Raw genomic sequence first — 25127 nt, 5'->3', positions numbered from 1 at the left:
GTCTTTATGAAAACCAATCCATACTGCCAAACAGAACAGCTCAGCCTCTCAACATGCAGAGCAAAACTTGGGGTAGCAGTGGCCATGGAATTTGCTGTGTCCAGCACCCCCCCATAGCTCTTTGTGAAGCAGCTCTGTTATGTCCTATAGCTTTGTGGAAGAAGCAAGGCATTTCTTCCTGCTCTAGATCTTTGCAGTTTCAGAATGCCCTGCCAAGTACGTGGGCTGCACGCCAGCGAAATGTTTGATCCATAATGTTTTATTTTACATGTAATTAAATTAGAATTTGAAATTTAAAAGCATATTTCTCTATTTTTCAGCCTGAAAAAGCTTTCTTGAATTAAAAAATGATATATGTTCCTTGTGGAATGTCTGCATACAGGTCTGAATTGCCCAGAAATGCTAATCTGTGCAACCTCACATCCAGCCTGTCTGATACTTTATTGTCTCCTGCCTGAAACCTGGAAAGGATTGCCCTTATAGGTAGCTAACAGCATAGAACAGAACATCTCTTTCTGAAACTTGCAGAAAGTCAGTCTTGCTTTCAGTTATTGTCATTTTGTGATTCAGACTGTTACACCACCTAGAAACAGACCTCCTTATAGAACAATGGGGGAGTATCTAGTTTGTGGGTAAAAGCTGCATTCCAAATAAAATAACAAGTGCTTAATAACAGCTTTGAAAGGTAAATCCTTTTAATTTCTGCACTCTGGTCTCTGCATCCACAATTTCTTTCTTGTCTGAATGCCCCAGATTTTCCTGCACTATTTTCCTGTATTCTTTTGCAGTCCTCCAAAGAAGACTACAAGTTCCTGTTTTTTTCCTATTATTGCTTCTCTTTTACTCACCATCACTTGCAGCACTAAACTGCAGTTGAAGTGGTATCTCTGAGGTGTTATGCAGCATTGATCTGCTCAGAAAGTATTTGAGAAACCATAAGGAAGAAAATTTCTGTTGTATTATGAGTGTTGAGATGCTTGGGTGACAGGCAAGACATTGTAGTCTAACAGAAAGAGCTGAATAGACTATTTAGCCTTTTCTGTGCCTCTTAACCTTTTATATATATATATGTATATATATGATTGCTATACTCACTATTAGAAATTTGCCTCATCCTTGTGGTAGTGTTCTTGAGATGTTTCTCATACTGAAACATCATCATTTGTTTTATTTGCTGCAAAAAATTGATTATCTGCTGCAATAACTGAAAACAAGTAAGGCATTGATTTTCCATGGACAAAAATGACTAAAACTTCGAACTATGCCTCTGAAGAGACTGTAAAAAAAAGAAAAAATGTTTTTTGGTGCTTAGATAACAAATTCAGTGCTTTCAAAATGGTTGAAATTCTGAGGTTCTGAGGGGTCTTTGAATTTTATGTTTGCATTTATTTTGCCCACTGCTATACAGGTATTCTTTATTTTCAGTGTCAAGTATTACAGAGAGATGTGGAAGCAGGATGGGAATGTAAAGTTTGGGTGGGAAAAAAGGGTTCTGTCTGTGGGAGTCTCTATTCACACTGCTTTGTGAAAAATTATAATGTCTATTTGGATTTGTCAGTGATGAAAACAGCTAATAGCAATACTAGATAATATTCTGGATTTAAATATACAACCTCCTGGCCTCCATTCTTTCTCTTGACTCATGGGAAGCATGTTCTTCTCTCTAAGGTGGGTGCACGCTGTTTTGCCACACGGATGTAATGTTAAAACTCTGGTTATGGACAGGTTTGTGACACTTCTGGTCCTGTGGCCACAACAACAACAACAACAACAAAATTCCTTGTGTAGTTTATATAAAGCTAATAATTTTTTTTTTTACCAGTATTGCTAAGAAAATAGCAAAGCACGTGTATTACATGGCTTTGATAAAAATAGTACGTTTGGAAAGAGAATGTAAAAGAGAATAGCCAAGGAGGAACTTTTCTGAACATGTTATATACTTGAGATATATAAACCAAAAAGTAAATGTTCGTGTTCATAGTCTTTTTCTGTCTTTAGCTAGCAACAGTAACTTTTGCTGGGAGTACTCTAGGTAAAATTTAGTGTTTTCCTGTATAAACAAGCAAGTGAACCTAAATGTCGTGAAGACCTTTTTAGAAACTGAAACAGATTGCCTTTTTTTTGTTGGTTGGTTGGGTGGTTTTTTTCATGCACTTGTTTGGTGCTAATGCAAACCTGTAGCTGTTAACTGAGGAAAATGACAGGTACTGTTTAAATCAGTTTTATGATTTGTGCTGGTCTACATCTCCTTAATGTATCTCTGAGCTAAGGACATCTCCTTAATGTATCTCTGAGCTAAGGTGGTAATTCTTACCTTTGCCCACTCTTAAGGAGTCTTCAGATAATGCTAATATCACAGAATGACAGAACGCTTGGGGTTGAAAGGGACATCAGAAGGTCATCCAATCCAACCCCCCTGCCAGAGCAAGACCACCAGCAAGAAGAGGGTTTTGAATTGTTGTGTTTATAATTTAAGAAGGTTTGCTAATTAAAATGGATTCTCATAGAAGTAGTTTCATACTTTTTCCCTGATAAGGGTTTAATCTTTGATTACTTTGCAGCCTAGCTAGCAGTGAAAATTGCTGGCTGAAATCACTGTGCATTGCTGAAGACCAAATGCAAGTGTGCCCCCAAGTTGTCCATTGCCATTTGCTTTGTGGCAGAGCCATGCAGGTGCCCCTCACTGAACCCCAGAACCCTCTGGTTACAGTCACTGCAGATAGGTTGTCTCAGCCCTGCCTGTGACCCCACAGTTTCTCATTTGTGTGCCTGAGCAAGGTCACATAGAGAGTTTGTTGTAAATAATACAGTAGGATCCAGACCTCCTTGGTTACCAGCTAGCCCATAAATCACAGGATTATTCATTTTATTTCATAACAAGAGAGTAATAGAGATAACATTTTTATGAATGAGATGACCATAATCAAAGGCAGAGCCAATGCCCTGCAGTTCATTTATGATGATCCAACGATCTGTTGCTAGCACTCTAGAAGGTTTCAAACATTCACTGTGGCATAGCTTGAGCTTGTAGCTAGCAATGAGTTTCTCATCACCTTTTAAAAAAATGTAATCCCTAAACCCTTTTTTGAATTAATGATTTTTAACTTTTTGGACAGACTGTACTGGCTACTACATTGTACAGCCAGCAAGTAAATTAAGCCCAGCCAAGCACAAATTACACAAGGCATTTCAACTGAACCAGATATTTTCAGCTATTAAAATGATGGTGCTATGAGTGATAGGACATGTGAAAAACAAATCCCATGTTAGTTAAGACGTAAGATGGCAAATTTGGGTTCCACTTCAAAGTGCTGCCATCTGCTACAGTTTAGAAGCTGTGAGAAGACCTTAGTGGTGGAGTGACAGGGGGGGTTATGAAGGGACTGTAAGGAGAGCTTGTGCTTCATTAGTGTGCTTTTCACTTTCTCCATTTTATTCTCTTAAATCAAGTTTCCTACTGATTTTAGAGTCCAGCAACTGAATATTTTTTGCTATAATTTGAAAAAAACAAACCAAGCCAAAACAACAAACCAACAAATCTTCTGTTAATTCCTTAAGACTCTTCCTGTGTGCCCAGTGTGTGCCCAGGGGGCCAAGAAGGACAATGGCATCCTGGCCTGCATTAGGAATAGTGTGGCCAGCAGGAGCAGGGAGGTCATTGTGCCCCTGTACTCTGCATTGGTTAGGCTGCACCTTGAGTACTGTGTCCAGTTCTGGGCTCCTCAGTTTAAGAAGGACATTGAGACACTTGAACGTGTCTGGAGAAGGACAACAAGGCTGGGGAGAGGCCTTGAACACAAGCCCCATGAGGAGAGGCTGAGGGAGCTGGGATTGTTTAGCCTGGAGAAGAGGAGGCTCAGGGGTGACCTCATTGCCCTCTACAACTACCTGAAAGGTGTTTGTAGCCAGGAAGGGGTTGGTCTCTTCTCCCAGGCAACCAGCACCAGAACAAGGGGACACAGTCTCGGGCTGTGCCAGGGGAAGTTTAGGCTTGAGGTGAGGAGAAAGTTCTTCACTGAGAGAGTCATTAGTCATTTGAATGGGCTGCCCGGGGAGGTGGTGGAGTCACCATCCCTGGAGGTGTTCAAGAGGTGATTGGACATGGCATTTGGTGCCATGGTCTAGTCATGAGGTCTGTGGTGACAGGTTGGACTTGATGATCCTCGAGGTCTCTTCCAACCTTGGCGATACTGTGATACTGTATCACTGAAAATTTAGCCAAGGCCTTCTTGTCCATGTCACTAAATGTAGCAATTAGATGATAGAGCATCTTTTATTTCCTCATAGTTCTTTCTCCCTTGCTTTTATTTGCTCGTACATAGCCATCTAGTTAGCTCTTTAGGAAATAGAGCTGCTGATCAACACATACAAAGTTCAGGAAAAGCAATGTTTTTTGGTCAAAGTTTATTTTTTGTTTCTTTGACCTCTAGGAGTTAAAATCCTGTGTCCTATTTTAAACCAGTAAATGATGAAAATAATGAAATTAGATAACTGAACATTGTTAGCTGCTGTCATTTTGTTAGCATAAGTGGCTGGGCAATATAAATGTTGTGGATTCTAGAACATGGTTTATCATTCCTTTTTTTTTTTTTAAGTTGCTATTTATGAATGGATAGATGTTCAGGAAACCCCAAGCTTTTACAGGTTGTATTTAGAACAGATGAAATACCAACTTGTTTAAACAAGAATGCAGTGTAGATCCTATTTTATGAAACAGTCACTTAAATGCGATTTCTTAACTGGGTGATGCAGTGCTTAGTTACATTAACATTTCCCTAGAACTCCTTGGATATCTGAGATGCTTTATAACAACACAGCCTTTTCTTTTCTCTCTCTGTCATCTTTGAGGAGGTGCCATACCACTTTAAACAGTTCACCAATCAGTTTCATATGATGGATTCTCTTTAATCATTTACATTCAGAGAAAGTCAAATATTCCTGAGGAAGCCAAAGTAATCTAACAGAATGTATAGTGTTTGTGCAGCTGGATATCTTATTTATTTGAAGTTCTCAGGGAAATCTCTTCTGACTTTACAAAAAAGATGGAAGAGTAAACAGTAAAAGTGTCCAAGTAATCTGAGCTAGAAAGTCTTTCTTTCAGAGCAAAGTCATTAAAAAAGTATATTTGTAAGGTCCAAAAATAATACAGTATATCAAATGCAGAGTACTACACGGTGTTTTTTTAGTGTTTTCACTATTTTTACATGTATATATGTGTGTGCATGTAACTATCTTTCTATATATAAATGACAAATATGCTTGGGGGTTGAATATATTTAATAATCCTGGGTAGATGAACACAATGAGAGTTCTGTTTTCCTGAAAAAGCGATCCGTTTATTTTTTTGCATGTGCCATGTCATTCATCATCACGATGGCATTCCTTGGACATGATAACTGAATAACTGAATTAACATTCCTAAAAACTTTTTTCCAGGAAGGCTATTGGAAAATGTGCATGTACGTATAGAAAAGTCACATTTCTAGGCTTTTGGGAGGTATCCCACTGCGATACTAAGAATGTTTCTAGTTCTTGTCTGTCAGGTTTTTTATTCTGACATTTACTCTCTAGGTGGGTAACTTTCTCTTGAGGAAAATGTGAGGTTGTATTTGTTGCATTTGGGTTTTTTGTGGGGTTTTCTGAGTGCAGTGATTTTTCTAAAGGCAAGACTCAAACTGGAGGATGTTCCTTGGCCAGCTTGGAGCATTGGCTTAGATTCCCATGTGGAGGGAAATGGGTCTGTGGTTAATGAGACTGTCTTAGGGAGTATTTTTTGGTTTTCCACTGGCTATTCACTAGTATTTTGTAGTTCATAGCTTCCATTGTGTATCACTCTCTGAGAGCTGAAAAAGCTAGTTAGATGCTGCTCGAATCCTGAACTTCTTTCTGCTGTCTGCTTTTACTATTTCTGTGCCCTCTTTCTAAGTAAAAGTGGGGAAGAAAAAAAAAGGGGAAGAAAGAGGTAATATTATTATTAAATAATGATAGTTATTAAATATCCTTATGGACATAGCACAGTCTTATGTGCATGCCACAAAAAATCTGTGGAAGGTATTGGAGGAACTTTATTAATTGCAAAAGCATCACATTTAAATGAGGTAAGAATAGCAGTGTTGGATTATGCATCTTATATAAAAGCAAAGTTATTTTTGAGTTCCAGAGAAAATTGTTTTTCCTGAAACACAAGATCTACTTGTCCCAAATATTGATTTGCTAGTGCTGTGGATTTCCTTCTCTTGCAGCAGTCCTGTCTTAAGAGTTGACATTTCCAAAAGTGGAGTTCTCAGACATGTGCTGCTTCTGTGGGTGGTACTTGCAATCTTAATGCATTTAAGATGGATATCACTACTAATTCAGAATAACGTTAAGCAGATGTAGGATTTGAAACTTATGAGCTTCTTTTTAATGTCTGATCACACCATTGCCACTTTCTTTTGTTTCTAGTCGATGATTGTGCACATTGAAGTGGCTGGTGAGATTCCCAACTGATTATGAAAGTGTTTACTCAAGTGTTGAATACCAAACATTATATAAAGGAACAAATTATCAAATCCTTGTGTTGAACTGACACATTGCAAGTGATATCTGTTTGAATCCTCTATCCAGCATTATGCAAAAAACTATTCAAAAAGATGAAGACTACTTTGAAATACTAGGTTTTTACATTCTTGAATGCAAGTTGTTTTTTTCTTAGGGTTATCATGTCTGTCACTGTAATCTATTAATGAATGTAATTGGGGTTTTTCCATTTTGCTAGAAAATTTGAAACACTACCATTAAAATGTTGTCCTGAAATGTCAAACCGACATTGTGATAAATACTACCAATACACTCACCTAGTATCATTTCCTGCAGAGCACATGCCTTAACTTCCATATCAAACCCCACTTGAGATAAAGAAAAAACTGATGGAGAAGCAATGCAGTTCAACTTAACATTTCAGATCAGTATCTATAGCATGTGGGATAATATTCCATGTGAATGTAAAATATGTGTAGCTATATATTTCGGCAAAGATAATTAAAAAAATATTGATTAAATCAGAGTTTTCTACAGAAAGTCAAAATTTGAAGATAGTGGTTTGTTATTTTGTTCAGATGGATGTTTATGGTTAAAATAATTCTCATTTTTCTCTGTCAATCTAAAAAAATTTGGTTTGAATTGTTGAATTGTCCTGTTCTTTATTCTTTTGTCTTTGCCATGTAAATAACTAGAGGATGGATTCCCAAATTACCACAAACAAGTCCTGGGATTTCAGGCTAGCCATAGGAATCTTCAGTTTCATAATTGACTTTATTTAAAATTTCCAAGTGTGGTCATAATACCTTGATGGAAGCTGTTTTCCAGGTTTCATTGCAGCAAATCTTAATGCTGCCAATTAAATCTATTTGCATGCATATTTACATTTCCCACCGTAACAACATGTGGAGCCTATAACATGACATACTGACAGATACTCACTGTTGTTTAATTCTTCTCTTTATCCACATGCTTTTGAATTATGAATTATATCAGTCCTTAAATCTTTGTTTGTTTTAGGGCATGTTCTTTTTTTACTCTTTTCCTCTTGGCACACCATATATGCCCTAGCAAGTGCTAGCAGTTTCAGCTGCATTTAAGGAAATATTGTTGTAGGGCTTTTATGTGCTGTACTTCAATCAGCTAGTGCCAGCAGTATCCCAATAGAAAGACCCTCAACAGACCATTTTCAGCATTTTGCTGCAATTAAACTCCTCTGGTTTTAGCCCTCAGGCAATTTAGTACCTTTTTACATATGCACATTATGAACTTTTGACCAGGGCCTGGTAGTCATATATTAGATAGCAGCTTTTGAAAGCAGACTTAACAAGTTCCTCAGAGTATTACAGTCGGAGTCAGTTGTGGAAAAGGTAATTTAACCAACTTGCAGTGAGGCCATTCAGAATCTTACTGATGATCCTAAATATGTCTTTTTCTTTTTTTCCCCCCTTGTTTCCTCTGGAAGCTGGTAGCAAGAGCTCTCAAAGAATGTGATTGATCTTTTATTCAGTAGCTAACGAGGGCTGTGATTCTATTAGTGCTCTACAAGGCAAGGGAACAGTGATTTAATGAAGTGTCTAGTGAGCTGGTCATAGATTTATCCTGTTGTCTCTAATTTGCAGTGCTGTTGTGAGTGTAAAAGAAACTGCACTCACACTGCCATTAGGCAGGTATTTCCTTAGTAAATTGTTGTAAGGTCAGGTGTAGTTATCTTGGAAAAGGCAGTGCCTTACCTCCTCAATGTCTCAAGATGACAGCCGCTGTGCTGAGCACTCACTGAAGCGGAAACATGAAGATCAGAGGTCCGTCTCCAAGTCTCCCTTAGCCGATGCAGGAGCAGATGAACTGCCAAGTAGGACTAATAGAGTCATAATTGGCGATTAGAACTGGAAAGGTGCAATAACATCTTAATACAAACTGGCTTATATTATAGTTAGTGTCAGTTGTTGTAAAGTTACACGGCAGTCTGAACTACTAACACTTCCCTTTTTCATTTTCATAAAATGAAGCAATGCATCCTAATAGTTGCAGTACAACAAAAATATAAGAACATCAAAATTTGAGTTGCTTTAAAGTGACATTAATGTCTTCAGTACATTTGCTTCAGCATGTAACCTGTCAGTCTGAGTCAGAAATGATGCAGCAGAGTTTGCCACAGAAATTATCTCTTAAGTATCCTTTGGTTTTCAGTTAATTAGCTCTAAATAGTGCTAATTTTATTTCTGTCTGCTGAAGGCCACTGAATTTTTGTTCTGTTTGTCTATCTGAACACGAGATGGTGTTACGATGATGCTAATGGTGTTGCAAATCTGTTTTTGAACTGCTACATTTTTGAGTCTGAGTTAGTCAAAACCAAGCATTTTCAGGAAGAAGTTATCTTTGCATGAATTGACTGATAATTTGAAGTTATGGTACACATTGACAGGAGATTCAGTGTTGCCTGTTGCAATCAAAAAGAAGTATTCAAAGATAAGGAAGCAGATCTCATGTGTGTGGAGAAGTCCCACATGAAAAAGCAGTCCACGCTGACAATTAGAGGGGAGGCAGAAGTGAGGTTGTGGGAGCATTAGTCCAATTTTTGTTCGGTGTTAAGTCGCAAGCTTGATTGAGATCTCAGCCTCATGTTCCAGGCTCTGTGCTTATAGGTCAAGTTTCTGATGTAAAATGCATCAAATCTATTTTAAGGAGAACTGCAAAAGTCTTCTATGAAGCAGATGAAACTTGGATCATATTAAACAGCAATAGTAAGAAGACAGTATTGTGGTAACTGGTGTCCTCATATAATTATAGCAGGTGCATCACCACATAGTTGTCATGTGGCCAGATGGATGATTTTGGTTGTGCAAAATAAAAATAGTTGGATGAGCCCTTGAACCCCTGTGAACCTGACACCCTGTAGGATGTCATCTAGGACCTCTGTAAAATATACAGACTCAATTAGTCTGGAAAAAGAGATACTGGGCTTTTAAATGACAGCAAGAGGATTTAAAACAGTAAGCCAAACTTTCTAATTTCCTAATATTGACACTTGTGTCCCTCAAAATCTTATTATAGTATTATTCTCTGCTGATCTACCATTTCATCAAGAAGTCTACAATGGAACTAAAAATCTAAGCCTTTTAGCCCATAGATCATTGCACTTGGTAAATGGCTTATTGTAGATTAGATAATGTGGTTCATAGCACATCCAAATCAATAAAAGGCTAGTCTGAACGTAGGAAAGTGCTCTCAGTCTGATTCTTTTTATTAAGTATATCTGCCATGAGCAAAGTGAAAATTTTAGTCTTTGTGCTTAACTTGATGTAAGAAAAAGACATTGCTTAAATTTCTACATGGTTATTGTCTTACTAGAAGATCTATCCCATACAACTTAGTTTTATTTGAAGGAAAATTAAATATAGTGTATGAAAAATGATTAAATTCTTCTAGTGACAAAATTCAGAGACCAAATGGTTTGGTATTTCCATTCACATCCCACTCTAGAAATGAATGACTAAACTCTCACATTTATCAGATACTCAGTGGTCTCTGTGAGATACTTGTAGAATCTTCTCTTACCAAAAATCATCAGCAAAAATTGGAGTGCTTTCATTTGGGAGAATTCTAAAAGAAATATTTTTAAGACAAAATAGATGATCAGATACCCTGGCTTAGGCCAGAGAAGGCCCAGGATTTGCCTTTAATCCTACAAACACTCCAGTTAAAAGCTGATCTGTGAAATAAAAGAATTTAAGGCAATAATAAGAGCACTTAGTTTTTTATCAGGTTTCCAGATTAAGTGAGCAGAGTGGAGGAAGGGGATGGCTGCTTCTCAGGCAGATTTCATTTTTACTCCTTCTAGCTGGGGTTGCAGTAGAGAGTTGTAAGAAACTGGTGCACAATGGGAGCTATGGCTTCCTCTGCCTTTAGACTTTCCATGCATTTCCATCGATTGCACTTTTGTGTTTTGCTGTTGAAATCCATGGCCCGTGATGCTGAGAAAGGATAAACAGAAGTTAGAAAACGTTGACATGCTAAGCTGCTTGTCACAGTTCACGGCTTTGCTGAAAAGGGCTTTAAAAAGCTAAATTAAAAATCTAGCAAATAACTTGCAATTCCTTGGAATTTGGAATTTCTTGCAAACAATGAAGTCAGATTAACTGTAATTGGCTGTAGAGGGAAGCTCTTAACTTACCATTCTTTGACCATGTTATTGACCAATATGTGTTTGCCCCTGTTGTTAATAATTTATCCTTTGAAAAATCTATGTGCATTATAGTCTTTGATCTTCTCACAAATTTCAAAGCTGAAGATGCTCTTCTCTGTTTCCTGTTACATTTTTTCTTTCCTTTTAAAGAAATTGTAAAAAAAAAAAAAAAAAAAGAACAGAATGAAAAATAATTTTCAATCTTTTTTTCCTGTTTGTCTTTGGTGGGAGAGCTTCCAGATGACACCCATCCGTGGTAATGAGAAGTGTACTTTAGTACAGTAAGAAAATATATATGCATTTTAAAAATCAAGGCAAGCTTCCTGTACTTTGCAGATGAAAAATATTTGAAAACAGGACTTAATGCATCTAGTAGATTAAAACAGAAATTAAAGACTTTAGAGTAAGAAGAGATCAAAGGCTGTCTTTTCATTGTTCTTTTTATTGTTTATTGACTTCAAAAAGACTTTTTAGTTTAAGCTGACTTTAATGTCTCTTGAATGCTCTTTTGTAAAGTGACTTTGAAAACTCACGGATAATGTCTTCATTAAGTGGGGAAAAATCTTGGTGAAAATATAACTGTAACTTTGCTTTCATTATAATAGAAAGAGATAACACTTTGCTTAATTAAGGTCTGTTTTCCCTCTGTTCTGAATTTTACAACCATTTTTTTTCCCCCATTGAAATTAGTGCTGATAAAAGCTTGAAGTAGACAGTGCTAAACTGAAACAGCCTTCCAGAGAAGTACGGGAATGTGAGTTCTCTGTCTATATTTGTTAATCAGTTAATCAGGCTGTTGTCTTGTGAACACCAGCTATTTTAGGAAACAAACAAATAAGTAATCAAAACTCCAAAGCATATTCAAGTTGTGTTAATTCTAAAATACAGCATAGGTTTGGGGTCTTTTTTTTTTTCATTGTTGGGAATATTAATTTAGAGACTTTGTGCTCTCATTCTGTTCCCAAATGTCTGCGCTTTTCTCACCAGTCCCTGATGACTTGATGTCTCTGGAATATGCTAATACCTATATTAATAATGGCAATAAAATTCATAAACATACAGAGGTAAATTGATAGATTAGGGAAGCTCTGCTGAATAATTAATCCTTGGCACAGGTTTCTCTGGGGAGTGGTGTGTACTTTCCCAGTATTTTGAGGTGTAAAAATGCACTTTAGGAATAGGTCTACCTTGCTCTTCCCAGTAGTACAACTTTTGCACATGGTTCAGCAAGACTCAGTTCATGTTACTTTTAAATGTGAAGGGAATTTTCCTTGTTTCATTAAGTGCATTCCATCTTTTCTCAGAAGCTGTGTATATGGCAAGCTAAATGATTGCCAACAAGAGAAACATATTCTACAAGACAGATGACTTAATTGCCTTCTTCCTGTTCATTTCCTGACAGTATCGATTGAGACACATCCCCTTTTTTTGGTTGACTCCTCACTTTTCTCTATTTATGGTATAAAATAATCTTAGTTTTAGCAATTGCTAACATGGATGGGACATCAATTGTTTGTTACTCTGTGGGTGGCAGGTGATAGGTGTGGTGGTGATTTAATGATACACAGCCTTTCCATTCTGGGTATTTCTGCCAGGGTAGTAACAGGCAATCTCTTTGGCTCCTATTGAGGATCAAAAGATTCTGACTTGCAGTCTGCACAAGTTGTTTGCAAGACCTTTTGATGTTTTTTAAAATACTCAACAGTTTCTTTTAGTGTGATAGCTGATTTTCTGGAGGTTTGTTTTTGTTTGTTTTGTGTTTTTTGTTTTCCCCACAAGAAATGTGTATTGCATGGTTTCTATTACTGCCTAACCTTGCATCAACTTTAAAGGAGATTCTCAGTCTTCAAAAGGAAAGCCAACACTACACTCGTTTCTCCTTGCTTTCATTTATGACTAGGGACAGAGGAACAAAGCTGTTCTAGGCTAGATTTATTTTTACTGTCTTTCAAATATGATACACATATCAGGAGCCTTATGTCCAGTGCAAAAATGAGACACTGAAAAGAATGTTTTCTGGAAAGCTGGATGAATCAAAAAGCCACCCTTTGCATCAGTTTCAAGACTGGTGCTGATGTTATTTATTGGTTGGTTTGCAGTTTTCATTTGCTTCATTTTAGTGTGGTCATCTACATTTTGGATTTAGTGATGCAGTATACAACAGTTGCCTTTTTTTTTAGAATATTTTAGTAGTTTTTATATTCATAGGCACAAAATATTTTTTTCCAGTATAACAGTATGACACAAATGGTTAAGCATTTTTAAAAGTGTAATCTTTGTGGGTGGTTTAGAGGCTCAATTACCCACTGAAATTGAGGAAATAAACGTCCTTGAGGATTTGCATTTGGATCATATGACATTGTGGGTCTCAGCTCATTGTTAATAATTCTTACATCTGTGCAGCACACAATGGCAAATGAGGCTGTGCAGCCTTTGAAATTGTAATGTAGTATTACTGCATTAGGTGGTAGAAACATCTAGCTCCTTTCATAGAAGATGACAGAAAACTAAGCCAGGACAAAGAAAGTAACAAATTACCTGGTAAAATTGCTATAATGGGTAATCCTGCTTAATTAGACTGAGTAGTTAATGTGAAGACTGTTGATACCATCATGTTTATTACATGTATGGCTGATGCTCTTTGGGTTGTATTGTGCATTTGCACTGTAGACATGTAAGGGGCTAAGATTCCACAAACCGTAAAGAAGCCAAAACTGCAAAGGGAGAGAAAGGAATAATAAAGGAAAATGATGAAAGAGTGAATGTGGCCAAATTATAAACTTTTTACTATCATCACTTGTGTCTCCGTAATACAGCATGGTTCTACAGTGTGAGAAATGGGGTTGCATGGCATTTTTTAGATTCGAATCTACTTAAGAAAACAGTGAGCACCCAGGATGCAGAGAGCTTAATCCCCTGAAATTAGCTAACCTACTTCTGTGCTCAGCGTTTGTGAGCAAAAAGTGCCAGACTTTGTTCCCTTTTTAATGCTATGAATCTTGAAATACATGAGAGCAGAGTTTGGCTCAAGGATCTGTTTGCATGTTTGAATGCTTCAGTTATGTTATTAACCATCCCCAAACCCAGTTGCTGTCTTTACACATCCAGAATGGCCACTGTAGAAGTAATGTAAAATGTGAATTAAAAGGAGGATGCAAGACATCTTTCTAAGAAGGTGAGATCAGCAAAATTAGAACATTTCAAGAGTTCTGTAATGGTTATATATGTCAGATAAATACCTCATAGCAATGATTCCCAGACTTTTTTACCTTTTTTTTTTTTTTTTTTTTTTTTTTTTTTTTTTTTTTAATATAATGCCTCTGATTATGAGCCCCAGATCTGTGATTTCTTGTCCAGCAGTCTTACAATCCCATTCTGGAAATCAGTGCACTAGATAAAATACTATATTTAACAAATTCAGATTTTGGCTGAGAACTGTTTGAACAAGAGTCATCCCTGCCTATAGCCCCTTCTCCCAAAACCAATTGAGCCATTGTTATGAGATCTTCTTACCTACTATGGGTAACAACAGGGGACCTCTGAAGAGGTGGAGGGTCAGCAAAACTGGGGAAGTTCAGGGAGCAGAGCTTTCTTTTGGGTCTGAAGCAAGATGCAGAATATGCTGATGAAAGCCTGTCCATAACTGGGCTATGCTCTCAGATTCTAAAGCAAAACAATATGTTGGTGAAAGCTGACAGTACTGGCCTGTTGATTTTCAGGCAAACTCTTTCCTAAAATGAGCAGTGCTCCTGTCATCAAGGGAACAGGGAAGACACCTCTGTAGAACAGCTTTATTTTTGTTTGCCTGGTTTGGACACTTTAGCACTTCCACACGCTTGGTTGATTCCCCCTTCCTCCAGCATTCTCGTCCAAATGACACAGCTGTACACAAATGAAGTACTGTATTGTTAGAAACCACAGACCTTTCCCCTGATTTACAGCCAAAATATGCACAATCACCTCTGACCTTTCCCTACATTCACTACTTAGAGCAAACATCCTTTCTGTTTCATTTTTGGAATTCTATATTTTGAAGATAGAAGTGAACATCATGCCAGAGAGCTTTTGCAAGACTGCACCTTTCTTTAGGAGAGAGGCAGTATCCAGCTGCTCCTTATCTGCTGCTGCTGTGCCACAGGAGTGTGCTGCTGAGGCCAAGCTGGCTTCCTGCTCCTGGTGCTGCAGCTTCTCACTTTCATGGTGTAACTACTATAAATCCTAAGAAAGGAAGTGTGCTAAAATTTTCCCTAGTCATGAGTGCCATGCATGACAGTGCACATAACTGCTGCTTTCACAACTGTTCTCCCTGGGGACAGAGATATTTTAATGCTGTGCCCGTTTACATCACAGTTGTATTAATTACATTTAATGTAGTTTTGAGCTAAGGTAGCAGAGCCTTATTTCAGAGGATAATAGAGAGTGTGTGTGTTGTAATGAGGCTTGAGTGCAATTGATCTATGACTAGGAATAAGGAATTCTTAAGGGAGTTTGCTGATTTATGTAGAAGACGGATGTCTGTGGCCATTAGGAAACACCAGTTTTTATTACCTATCAATCTCATGGAAAACCTATGGCAGCAAAATCTCCTGTAATAGTTATCTAATCTGTTAAATTAGAGATTAATGAAATGAAAACATTACAGAGGAGGAAAATACACTTTTAAGAGCGGACAGTATCAGATGAACAATGCAGACTATTCAAAAGTATATACAACAGCGGTCTGAAGACAACAAAAGGAAAAATCAGTGCACACAATTGCTGTCTTAATCCGTATTTTGCTTTCAGTTTTGAATTGCAAAAACTTATGTGGATATATGGGTTTACATTACTAGAGCAGTGGAGGATATTAGACTAATTTCAAAGTAGAAAAAAACCAATCAGAACACTGTTTAGAATAACAGCATCAGTTTTAGAGTGGTTTTAGAATTTTGGTAGAGTTGAAGTTTAATTGTGCTTAACTGCATCTTTATTTTAAGATTTGTAGAGCTCAAATTATGTAAACACATTACTAAACCCAAAAATTAGAAGAAAAACTTGTACATTATATGTAGCTATGACTTATTTATTACAGCTGTGCTTGGAAACAATGAAAACTCCCAGGATCTTAAGTATTTTGAAAGGGCACAAAAATGGGAGCAATTTATCTTCTATCAGTTAATTTTAAGCATCTAATTTCCAGTGTGTTCTATGTGCTGATTTTTCCTTGCAGTTACTGTGTGCAGTAGGATCTAAAACAGAAGGAATTTTCAAAAACCCAAGTTGCATTTATCTATACATAAAAAAGAAAACACTATTGAGGTGACCGTGTGTGTCAGTACATCACTTTATTTCCACACCACCTGCTGCAATTAAAAATGAAATCACCAAGCAGCAAGTACAGTAACTTCATCAACCAGCTGATATTATAATTAATGACTATAGAGTCTCTATTATTGTGTACTTCCAAGGCATCAAGTGGAAAGCTGTCGTAGTGCTTTAAATAATGAAAAAGTTTCAGGCCTTGATAAATGGCTCAGTTGGATGCAGTTTAGAAAGTTGAGAGCATATGCTTCTGTCATTAGAAACTAAGGACCCTCGTTACCCTTGCTATAACTCTTCAGATACATCTGAAACTCTTTGATCCCCTCATGTACTTACACTGTGTTTAAAATGCAAAAGTGTAGAAAAATATGGTGTGCATGAGAAATTCAGTTAGTAGGAAGAAAGATTAAAATAAAGCTACTGTTCATTAACGACTTACTTTCAAACCTATCGAAAAAGATAGCATTAAGCTGGATCCACATTTCTTTTGAAATGAGAGGAAGCAAACATTTTTCTTTGATTCCTTTGAGATGTTTCTTTTAAGAAACAATTGAAATCCAATAAAGAAATGTGCTTCAGAGAATGCTTGTGAAGATATTTAACTGACTTAATAAAGAAATGACAGCAAGAGTATTTGTTCTTGCAGTCTGTACTTCGGCTGCATGGCATTCTGAAGTGATGGGTGCAGAATGGGTGTGTGGAGTGAAGTACTGAAGCAGAAATTTTGGGTATTACAATACTCAGTATAAACTTTCAGCTGGCAAGCTATTGATAAATTTGCTTCTTGAACAGTCTGGTTTTGTTGTTAAGCATCAGCACTTTAACTGGAAAAAAAAATTCGCTACTTTTCAGTTGCTATTTATTTGTCATCTTACTCTGGAACTTTCAGACACTGTCTTTGCCTCTGAGGATATTTCATAGCTGAAATGCTTTGCTTGGCAGAGCATGTTACAGATAGAGAAGAATTTGTTTAATCCCTGATCCTCATGGTTGTTGTTTTACTTTGTTTCATGTATAGAAGTAATGCATCAGAAACATTTTTCAAACCTTTTATAAAGGAATTATGTTTTCTATAGCATTAATTATGGGAACAGACCATATGTGTGGTGCATATATGGATGTATAACCAGGAAAAGAAATAAAGATTTCTTCCTCCCTATCATATGAACATATGAGCTAATATAAGTGGGTGCTTGTTTCTCCTCTGTATTTCATTATTTAGAATCTGTATTTCATGAGCATCCAAAACCACCAGTACTCACAGAAGAATACTTTACTCCAAGAATTTCTCAGTGGCTAAAATTTATGTTTGGCAGCTTAGTGCCAAATGAAAGTGTGGAGTGGAAAGACCTATGAATGGATGGAAACGGATGTGAAAAGTTTACTTGTGCCATGAAGGAGTCTTGTATTTATCCTCTGTTGTGTGGAGACTGTCATGCTGCAAGAAGAGCAGCAGCAGCCTGTGCTGTGAGTGAATCCTTCTGATTCTTCAGGGCTGTTATTTCTAACTGCTTTGGGGGTTTTCTGGTGAGCAAAAAGGACAACTGAGTGACCGCTTTGTAAGGTTCACCTCAGATCCTTCACAAACCCTGTGCAATTGGCTAGACAAAGGCAAATTAAGTGCTGATGCAATAGGTCCATCCATTCATTTTGAAGGTGTACCTGCTTGCATGGGATGTGGATTTGTGAGAAGTGTTGAATATTGACTAGGATATTTGGACTTTAATATGATGATCTTATATCACCACAGCATCTTGGCAAATTAGATTGAACCTGAAGGACACAGGACCTGATCCATCTTTAAATTCATGATGTGTGAAAGTTGCACTTCAGACAAGTGTTAGGCTAATTGCTTCTTTAGCTGGTGACTTTAGTAAGTTATCAACAGTAATATTTATCTTGGTGTGCTAAGTGGGTAGTAGGGTGAGAAGAAAGACAGCCAAGAGATACAGGTATTTTGCATATCTTCAAACTATTGTCAGATTGTGCTGTTAGATGCCTAGGGTTTTCACATATTTCAGGACTTTTATGCCCTTGCTAGTAATTAAATTAATTATTTATCCATTGTACACAGCCTTGAATTGCTGTATGATTAGCTTGGGCACTTAAAAGTATAAGAACACTTGAAAGCAAAATCCGAGCATAGATATTCCATAGCACGTCTTGCAAGCTAAATATTGCTCTTAGTCTAATCGAAGCAGCAAGAGTAGTCACAGCAGTTGATGGACTATTTTTCAAATTGATTTCAAAAATGTATTTAAGGGGATGATCTTCTACTCTAGATTACCTATTGATTTTTAATATGAAAAGCTCATTATATAAGCAGTAACTGCATATAAAAACCTAGCAAACCTTTGCATAAATCCTTTAATTGAATTTCCAGAGCCTGTGGTTCTACTCTTTTTTTTTTTTTTTTAATTAAATCTATTTCTTTTTTTTTAAGTGTTACTGTGTAATTTGCATGCTGTGAAGTGGCCCTGTCCCAGATAAAGTGCCATTGATCCTTATTAAACCTCACCTCTGGGCTTGCTCAAAACTAACTGGAAAAATTAAAGTGTTCATGCTGCAATGCACTTATTGCTTGTGTGATAGGATTATGGGGGGGAAAAAAAAAGAAGAATAAGGTTAATTTCCAAGAGAGAATTCATAATGCAAGATTTTATTTTAATTTTTTTTTAAACAATTTTATAATTAATTGCAAAATCATATCCTAAATATAAATTGTATTCCAGTCTGCAAGCTGCAGTAGTAATTAGGAAAGATAATGTATACCTGATATAAACCCCTGATGTTTTATATGGACACTCCTTTGGTATATTAATTTTTTTGAAGTGTTCAAAATGATTATGGATTCAGCCACGCAGCTTAAAAGGAGATTTGAGAAAAGAAAATAAATCTGGAACCTGTGCAGTACCTTGTATTAATAGCTGTTACTCTTTTATTTCTGGAGTTTAAAATGTGACAAATGATAGTCTGCAAATCTTCATGCTAACAATTTTTATATTCAAATTATTGTGAGAAAGAGAAGTATGTAAGTTGCAATTCTAGATTTGTTTTATTTTTTTTTAAATGCCTAACACTTTGTATTTGAAAAGCAATAAAGTCTCCTAAAGAAATATTCATAATCAATGAGAATACAAAGTATGGAATATATTAACAGAGTTATAAAAATGCTTGCAATATGTCTCAAAATAAAAAACACAGCAAGTTATGTATGGTTTAAAGTGTAATCAATTTTGAGGTTACATATGAAGATATAAATGATAAACACAAGTAGTAACATTTTTAGTAAAGGCTGTTGTGAAAAATGCAGTATTTATGGTCTATTCCATTCTTTTTATAGATCATTAGTGTAGAAAACAAACACAGTGTATCCATCTTCTTAGATAGTTTAAACTTCCATTAAATAATATTTTTAAATGGAAATTTCAAGCTTGTTTTATATGCTGCTTTCTCCAAACACATGCTTATGCTGAGGCTCAATGTAAGCCTATACCAGTTATGTTCAGAGTCTTCTGTATTCACAGGGGAAGCTACTGGTGTTTCCCATTTGCAGCAAAGAGAACTGCTGGGATCTACTAGATCTGCTGGAGAGAGTCCAATGAAGAGCTGCAAGAATGATTCAGGGACTTAAACATCTCTCCTCTGATTAAAGACTGAGAGAACTGGGGCTGGTTAGTCTGGAGAAGGCTGAGAAGGAATCTTAGCAGCATAAATATCTGAGGGGTGGGTGTCAAGATGAAGATGCTGGTCTCTTTTTGGTGGTGACAAGAAACAACAGGTGCAAGCTAGAACACAGGAGGTTCCACCTCAACCTGAGGAGACACTTCGTTATGGTGACAGGGATGAAGCACTGGAAGAGGATGCCCAGAGAGGTTGTGGAGTCTTCTTCTCTGGAGACTTTCAAAACCCACCTGGAAGTGTTCCTGGGCAGCCTGCCCTAGGTGATCCTGCTTTGGCAGAGGGGTTGGACTGGATGATCTTTCAAGGGCCCTTTGAGCCCCTAACATTCTGTGTAAATCTATTATCTTTAAGAAAGTGATGAATTGTGTTGCCTGTGATAGATTAGAGTTATGTTGAAATTCTCAGATTTAGCAGAGTGTCATTCCACAATGAAAGTAAGTGTCAGAATGTCTTATCTACACAGAGATTAATTAGTGCAACTTGATTTTTTTACTTTGCTTACTTAATACAGAACCAGTTTAAATACTACTGGTCTGAACCTAACCACATTGTGTTTAACTGTATTCACTGCTTAAATGTATTATGTATTTGCTTTAAAGCTCCTATATTGCTTTTAGATAAGCACTAATTGCTTCAAAATCATTCTCATTTCATAAGCCCAGACTGAGATGGTATCAATAGCATGAAATAAATTGTGTTTTACTCTTTTTTGTCAGTCTGGACCCATGGATAATTTTTCTTTCATTCAGCATGCAACATTATACAGTACTCAACATTTCTTAAAAACAAAGCAATAAAAGAAACTCCCCTAAAACTCTTAAAATTCCTCAATCCATGCAATTGGTGATATTGCATAGGTATTTATAACAAATTTTATGGAATGTATAGGAAAAACCCTTGTGTGAGAGGTGGTATTGCTGGAGCAAACTGCTCCTACTAGATCTTGGAGACAAAACCCAGTCTATACAAGCATTTATATATCAAATGAAGACCTGGATGCTTCTATGACTGTTTTTCAGTGTTGTTCCCATTCCTACACAAGAAATTTCATCACAGGGCAGCAAAGAAATGAGATGTGGATCAAGGGAATGGATCGAGTTGTTTTGGTTTGTGGAAGTAGGCTCATGGCACTGAATCTCTGAGTTTCCGTATGTAAAATGCTGTGCTCCTTACCTGTTACACAGCATCCCTGGGCTTGCACTGGTGGCTGAAAAGGCTCAGGATTATCTTTCTTCACAGGGACAACTGAGCAATTCTTAGAAAAAAATTGTCCTAACTGCAGCGACGCTTGCTTAAAAGGAAGAAAAGACAACCCATCAGGTGGGTTCCTGTTACACAAAATTTCCCCATTGTTTTTAGAAACCCCCCTTTTACTGGCCTTTGTGAAATGATGTGCAGCATTCCTGAATGGACTTGATTTTTCTAGTGTTATTTCCTGGAGGAAACAGAGAAGGTGGACAGAACTAGGGGAGGAAGAGAATTGGTTCTCTTGCAGGCGTATGGAAGTTACTTAGAAAAGCTATGCTGACCTGAGCCTTAATAATAAATGGGCATGAAGCTAAGCTGATATCAGTTAGTTTACTCATGAGTGAACAGTATTCAGCTGAAAAAGGGTAACTGCAATGATCCATTCATCTGCAAGAGAGTGCAGTTGCAGCTGCAGCAGAACTGCTGATTTCTTCTGCTGTGCTGTGCGTTTGCACTACAAGGTGGTTCTCACACATAGTTTTAGACACTAGCCTGCTTGCTCCTTTGCTGCTCAGACACTGTTGTCTTCAGCTTTGGAAAATAATGCTTCAGTTCCCTTCAACAACAAGCAAACATGTGGCCAAAGCAAAGTGTTTGGTCCAAATGTTCAGGTTAGTTTGTAAAGATTAATGTGAATGGCCTGCTCATCATTGTTTTCCTCCTCTGCTGTTCAGCAGTTTTCTTGGGGATGATTTCTCTGAACAATTATTCCAAGTCCCATATCGCTGCTAGAATCTTGTTTCTGCTCCGCCTTACGTACATCACAAGCATTCTGAAATTACATTGTAGAAAAAAGGTTTTAAAATTCTTTCCTAGCTGTTTGTCAGTGGATTTGTTGTAGTTTCCTCATGGTCTTTACTGGAGGAAGTAAGTGACACTGATCAGTGAAGGTGGACAGTAAGATTTATAATGTATTTGTGCTAGCTGATTGCCAACAGAACTGGCCTTTCCCAGCGGTGCTGTACGCATACTTGGAAAATCAATAGGGATTAGCCTATGACCTCCTTCACATACTTATACTGTGGTCTGCATTGCTTACCAATATTTCATCTGTTTCACTTAAATGCTGTTACTTACTCAATAATGTGTGGCTGTTCTTGCAAGCTACTAATTAATTTTTAAAATGCAGTATCACTTGAAACGGAGATAAAGCACACCTTTAGCATCAGAGTGAGTGGAGGGCAGTGGTTTACTTAGTGAATTTGCTCTTGGTACCTTTAATTAAAAATCCTGCTCTGAAAGATTAAAGTTGCACATTCAGATTAAAAAAAAAAAAAAAAAAAAAGCAGCATTAAATCAACTACAGAGACCTTCTTGTGGTGGTTGCCAACAAGCTAAATTGCCAGGTTTAACCAGGTGCCTGCAGTACCGTGTCTGCCATTTGCTGGTCCAATTTGACTTTTCAATATGTATGTTTATGCTTGGAACACGTGGGTAAGGAACTTACTTTTGGTGACATTTAGATAAATCTCATTGTTATGTATTGCACAGATTTCTGTTGCACCAGGGTTAACAATTTCTGAAATGTATTATGAGATGATAAGGTTTGGTGTTTAAGTTTTGTCTTGGTTTGTGTTTTTCATAGAGTCATGGAATGGTTTAGGTTGGAAGGGACCTCAGAAATCATCTACTTCAACTTCCCCACCATGGGCAGGGACACCTCTCAACTAGACGGCTGCTCAAGGCCTCACCCAGCCTGGCCTTGAACACCCCTGGGGAGAAGACATCCACAACTTCCCTGGGCAACCTATTCCAGAGTCTCATCACCCTCATACAGAAGAACTTCTTCCTAAGACCCGATCTAACTGTACTCTCCCTTGGCTTAAAACCGTTACCCCTTGTCATATTGCTAGACACCCTTATGAAAAGTCCTTCTGTAGCCTTCCTGTAGGATCCCTTCAGGTTGTGGTTTTTTTTGGTGTGTTTGTTTGTTTATTGTTGGTTTTTTTCATGGTTGTTTTTTGTTTGTTTGCTTGTTTGTTCTTAATTTTGCCTCAAAAATAATTGGTTTAAAGTTTCGGGTTTGCTTAGGTTTTGTTGGGTTTGTTTTCGTTGTGGGTTGTTTGGTTTTTTGGTTGCTTGGTTTTGTTGGGGTTTTTTTGGTCTCTTTGTAAATAGTAGGAAAAAAATATTTTAGGCCTATGAGTAAATATATAATTTATTTATATTGAGTTTAGGGCATAATCTTGACCATGTGTTCACATTTTATATAGACCAGGTTGTATTTTAAATACCAATGTGCTGAAAAGCTAAACAGAAGTTTCAGGTTGTTGGTTTTTTTTGGTTTTTCTTTTGACTAGTTTAAAAAAAACCAAACCCAAAAGGTTTTAAATTTCTACTTTAGCATGCAGTTTGCCAAAATCCAAGATAATGGCCTAAAGCAATTATTTTTGATAAGGTTGTTCTGCCAATAGATGTATTTTCAAAATTCACAGGTTCTTGAGCAAGTGTGTACCTATCCCCTGGAGTTACTCAGAGTTTCTTATTGATTTAGGAGCTGGTATTTGAACTGGTCGATCTACTCTGTAACTTGTTTAAGATACCCTACCTGAACTATTTCTTTAAATAATATATTCATAAATTGATTAATCATTACAGTAAGAGTTATTAGCTGCATTTTTGTCTCTGTGCTATCCACAAATGACTCCTGGTGTAATAATCATGCATATATAAACAGAAATCCAGCTTTAAATTGCAGTATGCCTTATAATAATTATACTGCTAGTAATAGTATGTTTCTGCAAGAAGAAATCAACTCTTTTCTGTGTGGGCAGCAAAACTCTGTTGTTTGTTTAATGTGGATAAAGTAGTTGTAAATATTGATGTGCTTCTAAGCTGTGTTATGGGAGAGAAAAAAGAAGGAAAGAAAAGATGCAGAGTTTGTTGGCAGAGGCAGCTAGCTCCTGGGGTTTGAGGTGTGTTTGGGTGTGACCCTGGTCCCAAATGGGCTGAGTAAAGAGTGCAGGAAGCATTTATGCCACACATGCATGGGTGGGAGGGTGTTGCCCAGCCTGTCTGTGGCTGCAGATGAGGACTGGACAGACTGGAAGCTATGGCTAGAATTGCAGTGCAAATCTCATAGCTTGCTACAAGAGGTCTGTGAAAATGAGCAAGAGGAACTACCTAACCAAGAGATATTTGTAAAACCATACACATGAAGGGATGTAGCTCCCTCTTGCTCTTAGTCACTGCAGAAGAGTTTAGCTTGCATGCATTTGATAACATCTTTTTTTTGTAAGGTCTGCGCTTCTCTCAGTCTCCATATAAAGCACATGCAATTACTGTAACCAGGGGGTAATTGCGATGGCTAAATTTGGAGCTTCAAATTATTAGAAGTAAGGAGGAAAAGTTTTGTATGTTATTTTATAATGTGTATTTTAATGTATAGAATAGGAGTGTGCTCCAAAAATTGAAAGAGCTCCCACTGTAATTTTTGTAAGATCCTAGTTTGTCTTACACTGGAGTCAGCATGAGTCTTTCTGTCTACCACAGTGTGCGTGGACCACATCCAAGAGTTTTAATTAGAAAAAGAAATACCCTCCAAAACAGGTTTGGGCCTGCAGAGAGAACTAGAAAAATCTATCTAACCAAAAGTGTCAGAACTCACTTTCTTAGTGGCTTTCAGGTGTACTATGCTAACTGGTGTCTGAGTCCCAACAGCTTTAAACAAGTTTCACTTTGATTTAATCCTAAAGCCAGTGAACGCTAAATACATACACATGCAATCTTGCCGTCACATACGCATGATCAAATTAATGACCTCTTTTAGTTAATAATCAGTGGAGTGTGGAAAATCACACACCTCACATTTCAGCTTTTTTTCCTGCAGAAACTGTTGTCAGAAGCCTCGGACTCTTGCATTTTGCAAAGGAATAACGAGAGGAGCTTTTTCATATTTGAGTTTGAAAGCCATTTTGTTTCACCACATGCTTTTTCTGCTTCATAAATTCTACTTTAAAACATTCAACAACCTGCTAAATTAATATATACTGTGTTCTTTCTTTAATGGGTAGGGGAACTTGTCTCACAGCAGTGCATTTGTTCAGCTCTGTTTTGAGAAAGCGCTGCCTGCCGTGTGAAGGACATCTGCTCACAAATGAGTGATTGTGCTTTTGATTCGGAGCAGCACCTTCACTTTAAATGCTGGCTGCAGATGAAAGGAACAGATTGCTGTGGTACCGCTTTTGTG

The 25127-nt window shown here is 37.2% G+C and overlaps 1 protein-coding gene across 2 annotated transcripts in view; it reads left to right on the top strand.

The window, feature by feature from the left end:
- The window catches only part of WWOX (WW domain containing oxidoreductase), a 519864-nt gene that overhangs the window by 129270 nt on the left and 365467 nt on the right, over positions 1-25127 (top strand). The window contains exon 9 of one of the 2 annotated variants that reach the window (XM_054170125.1): positions 19534-19686. The exons of the other annotated variant lie outside the window; for it this stretch is intronic. Coding sequence (XP_054026100.1) covers positions 19534-19611 — 78 coding nt within the window. The 3' untranslated portion in view covers positions 19612-19686. Of the gene's footprint in view, positions 1-19533; positions 19687-25127 lie in introns of those variants that run through there. 2 annotated transcript variants of the gene reach the window in all.

The sequence above is a fragment of the Dryobates pubescens genome, chromosome 19 (genome assembly GCF_014839835.1).
Source record: "Dryobates pubescens isolate bDryPub1 chromosome 19, bDryPub1.pri, whole genome shotgun sequence".
Classification (NCBI taxonomy): Eukaryota; Metazoa; Chordata; class Aves; order Piciformes; family Picidae; genus Dryobates; species Dryobates pubescens.
The sequence above is the reverse complement of the archived record's forward strand: the minus strand, read 5'-3'. Positions and strand labels throughout refer to the sequence as shown.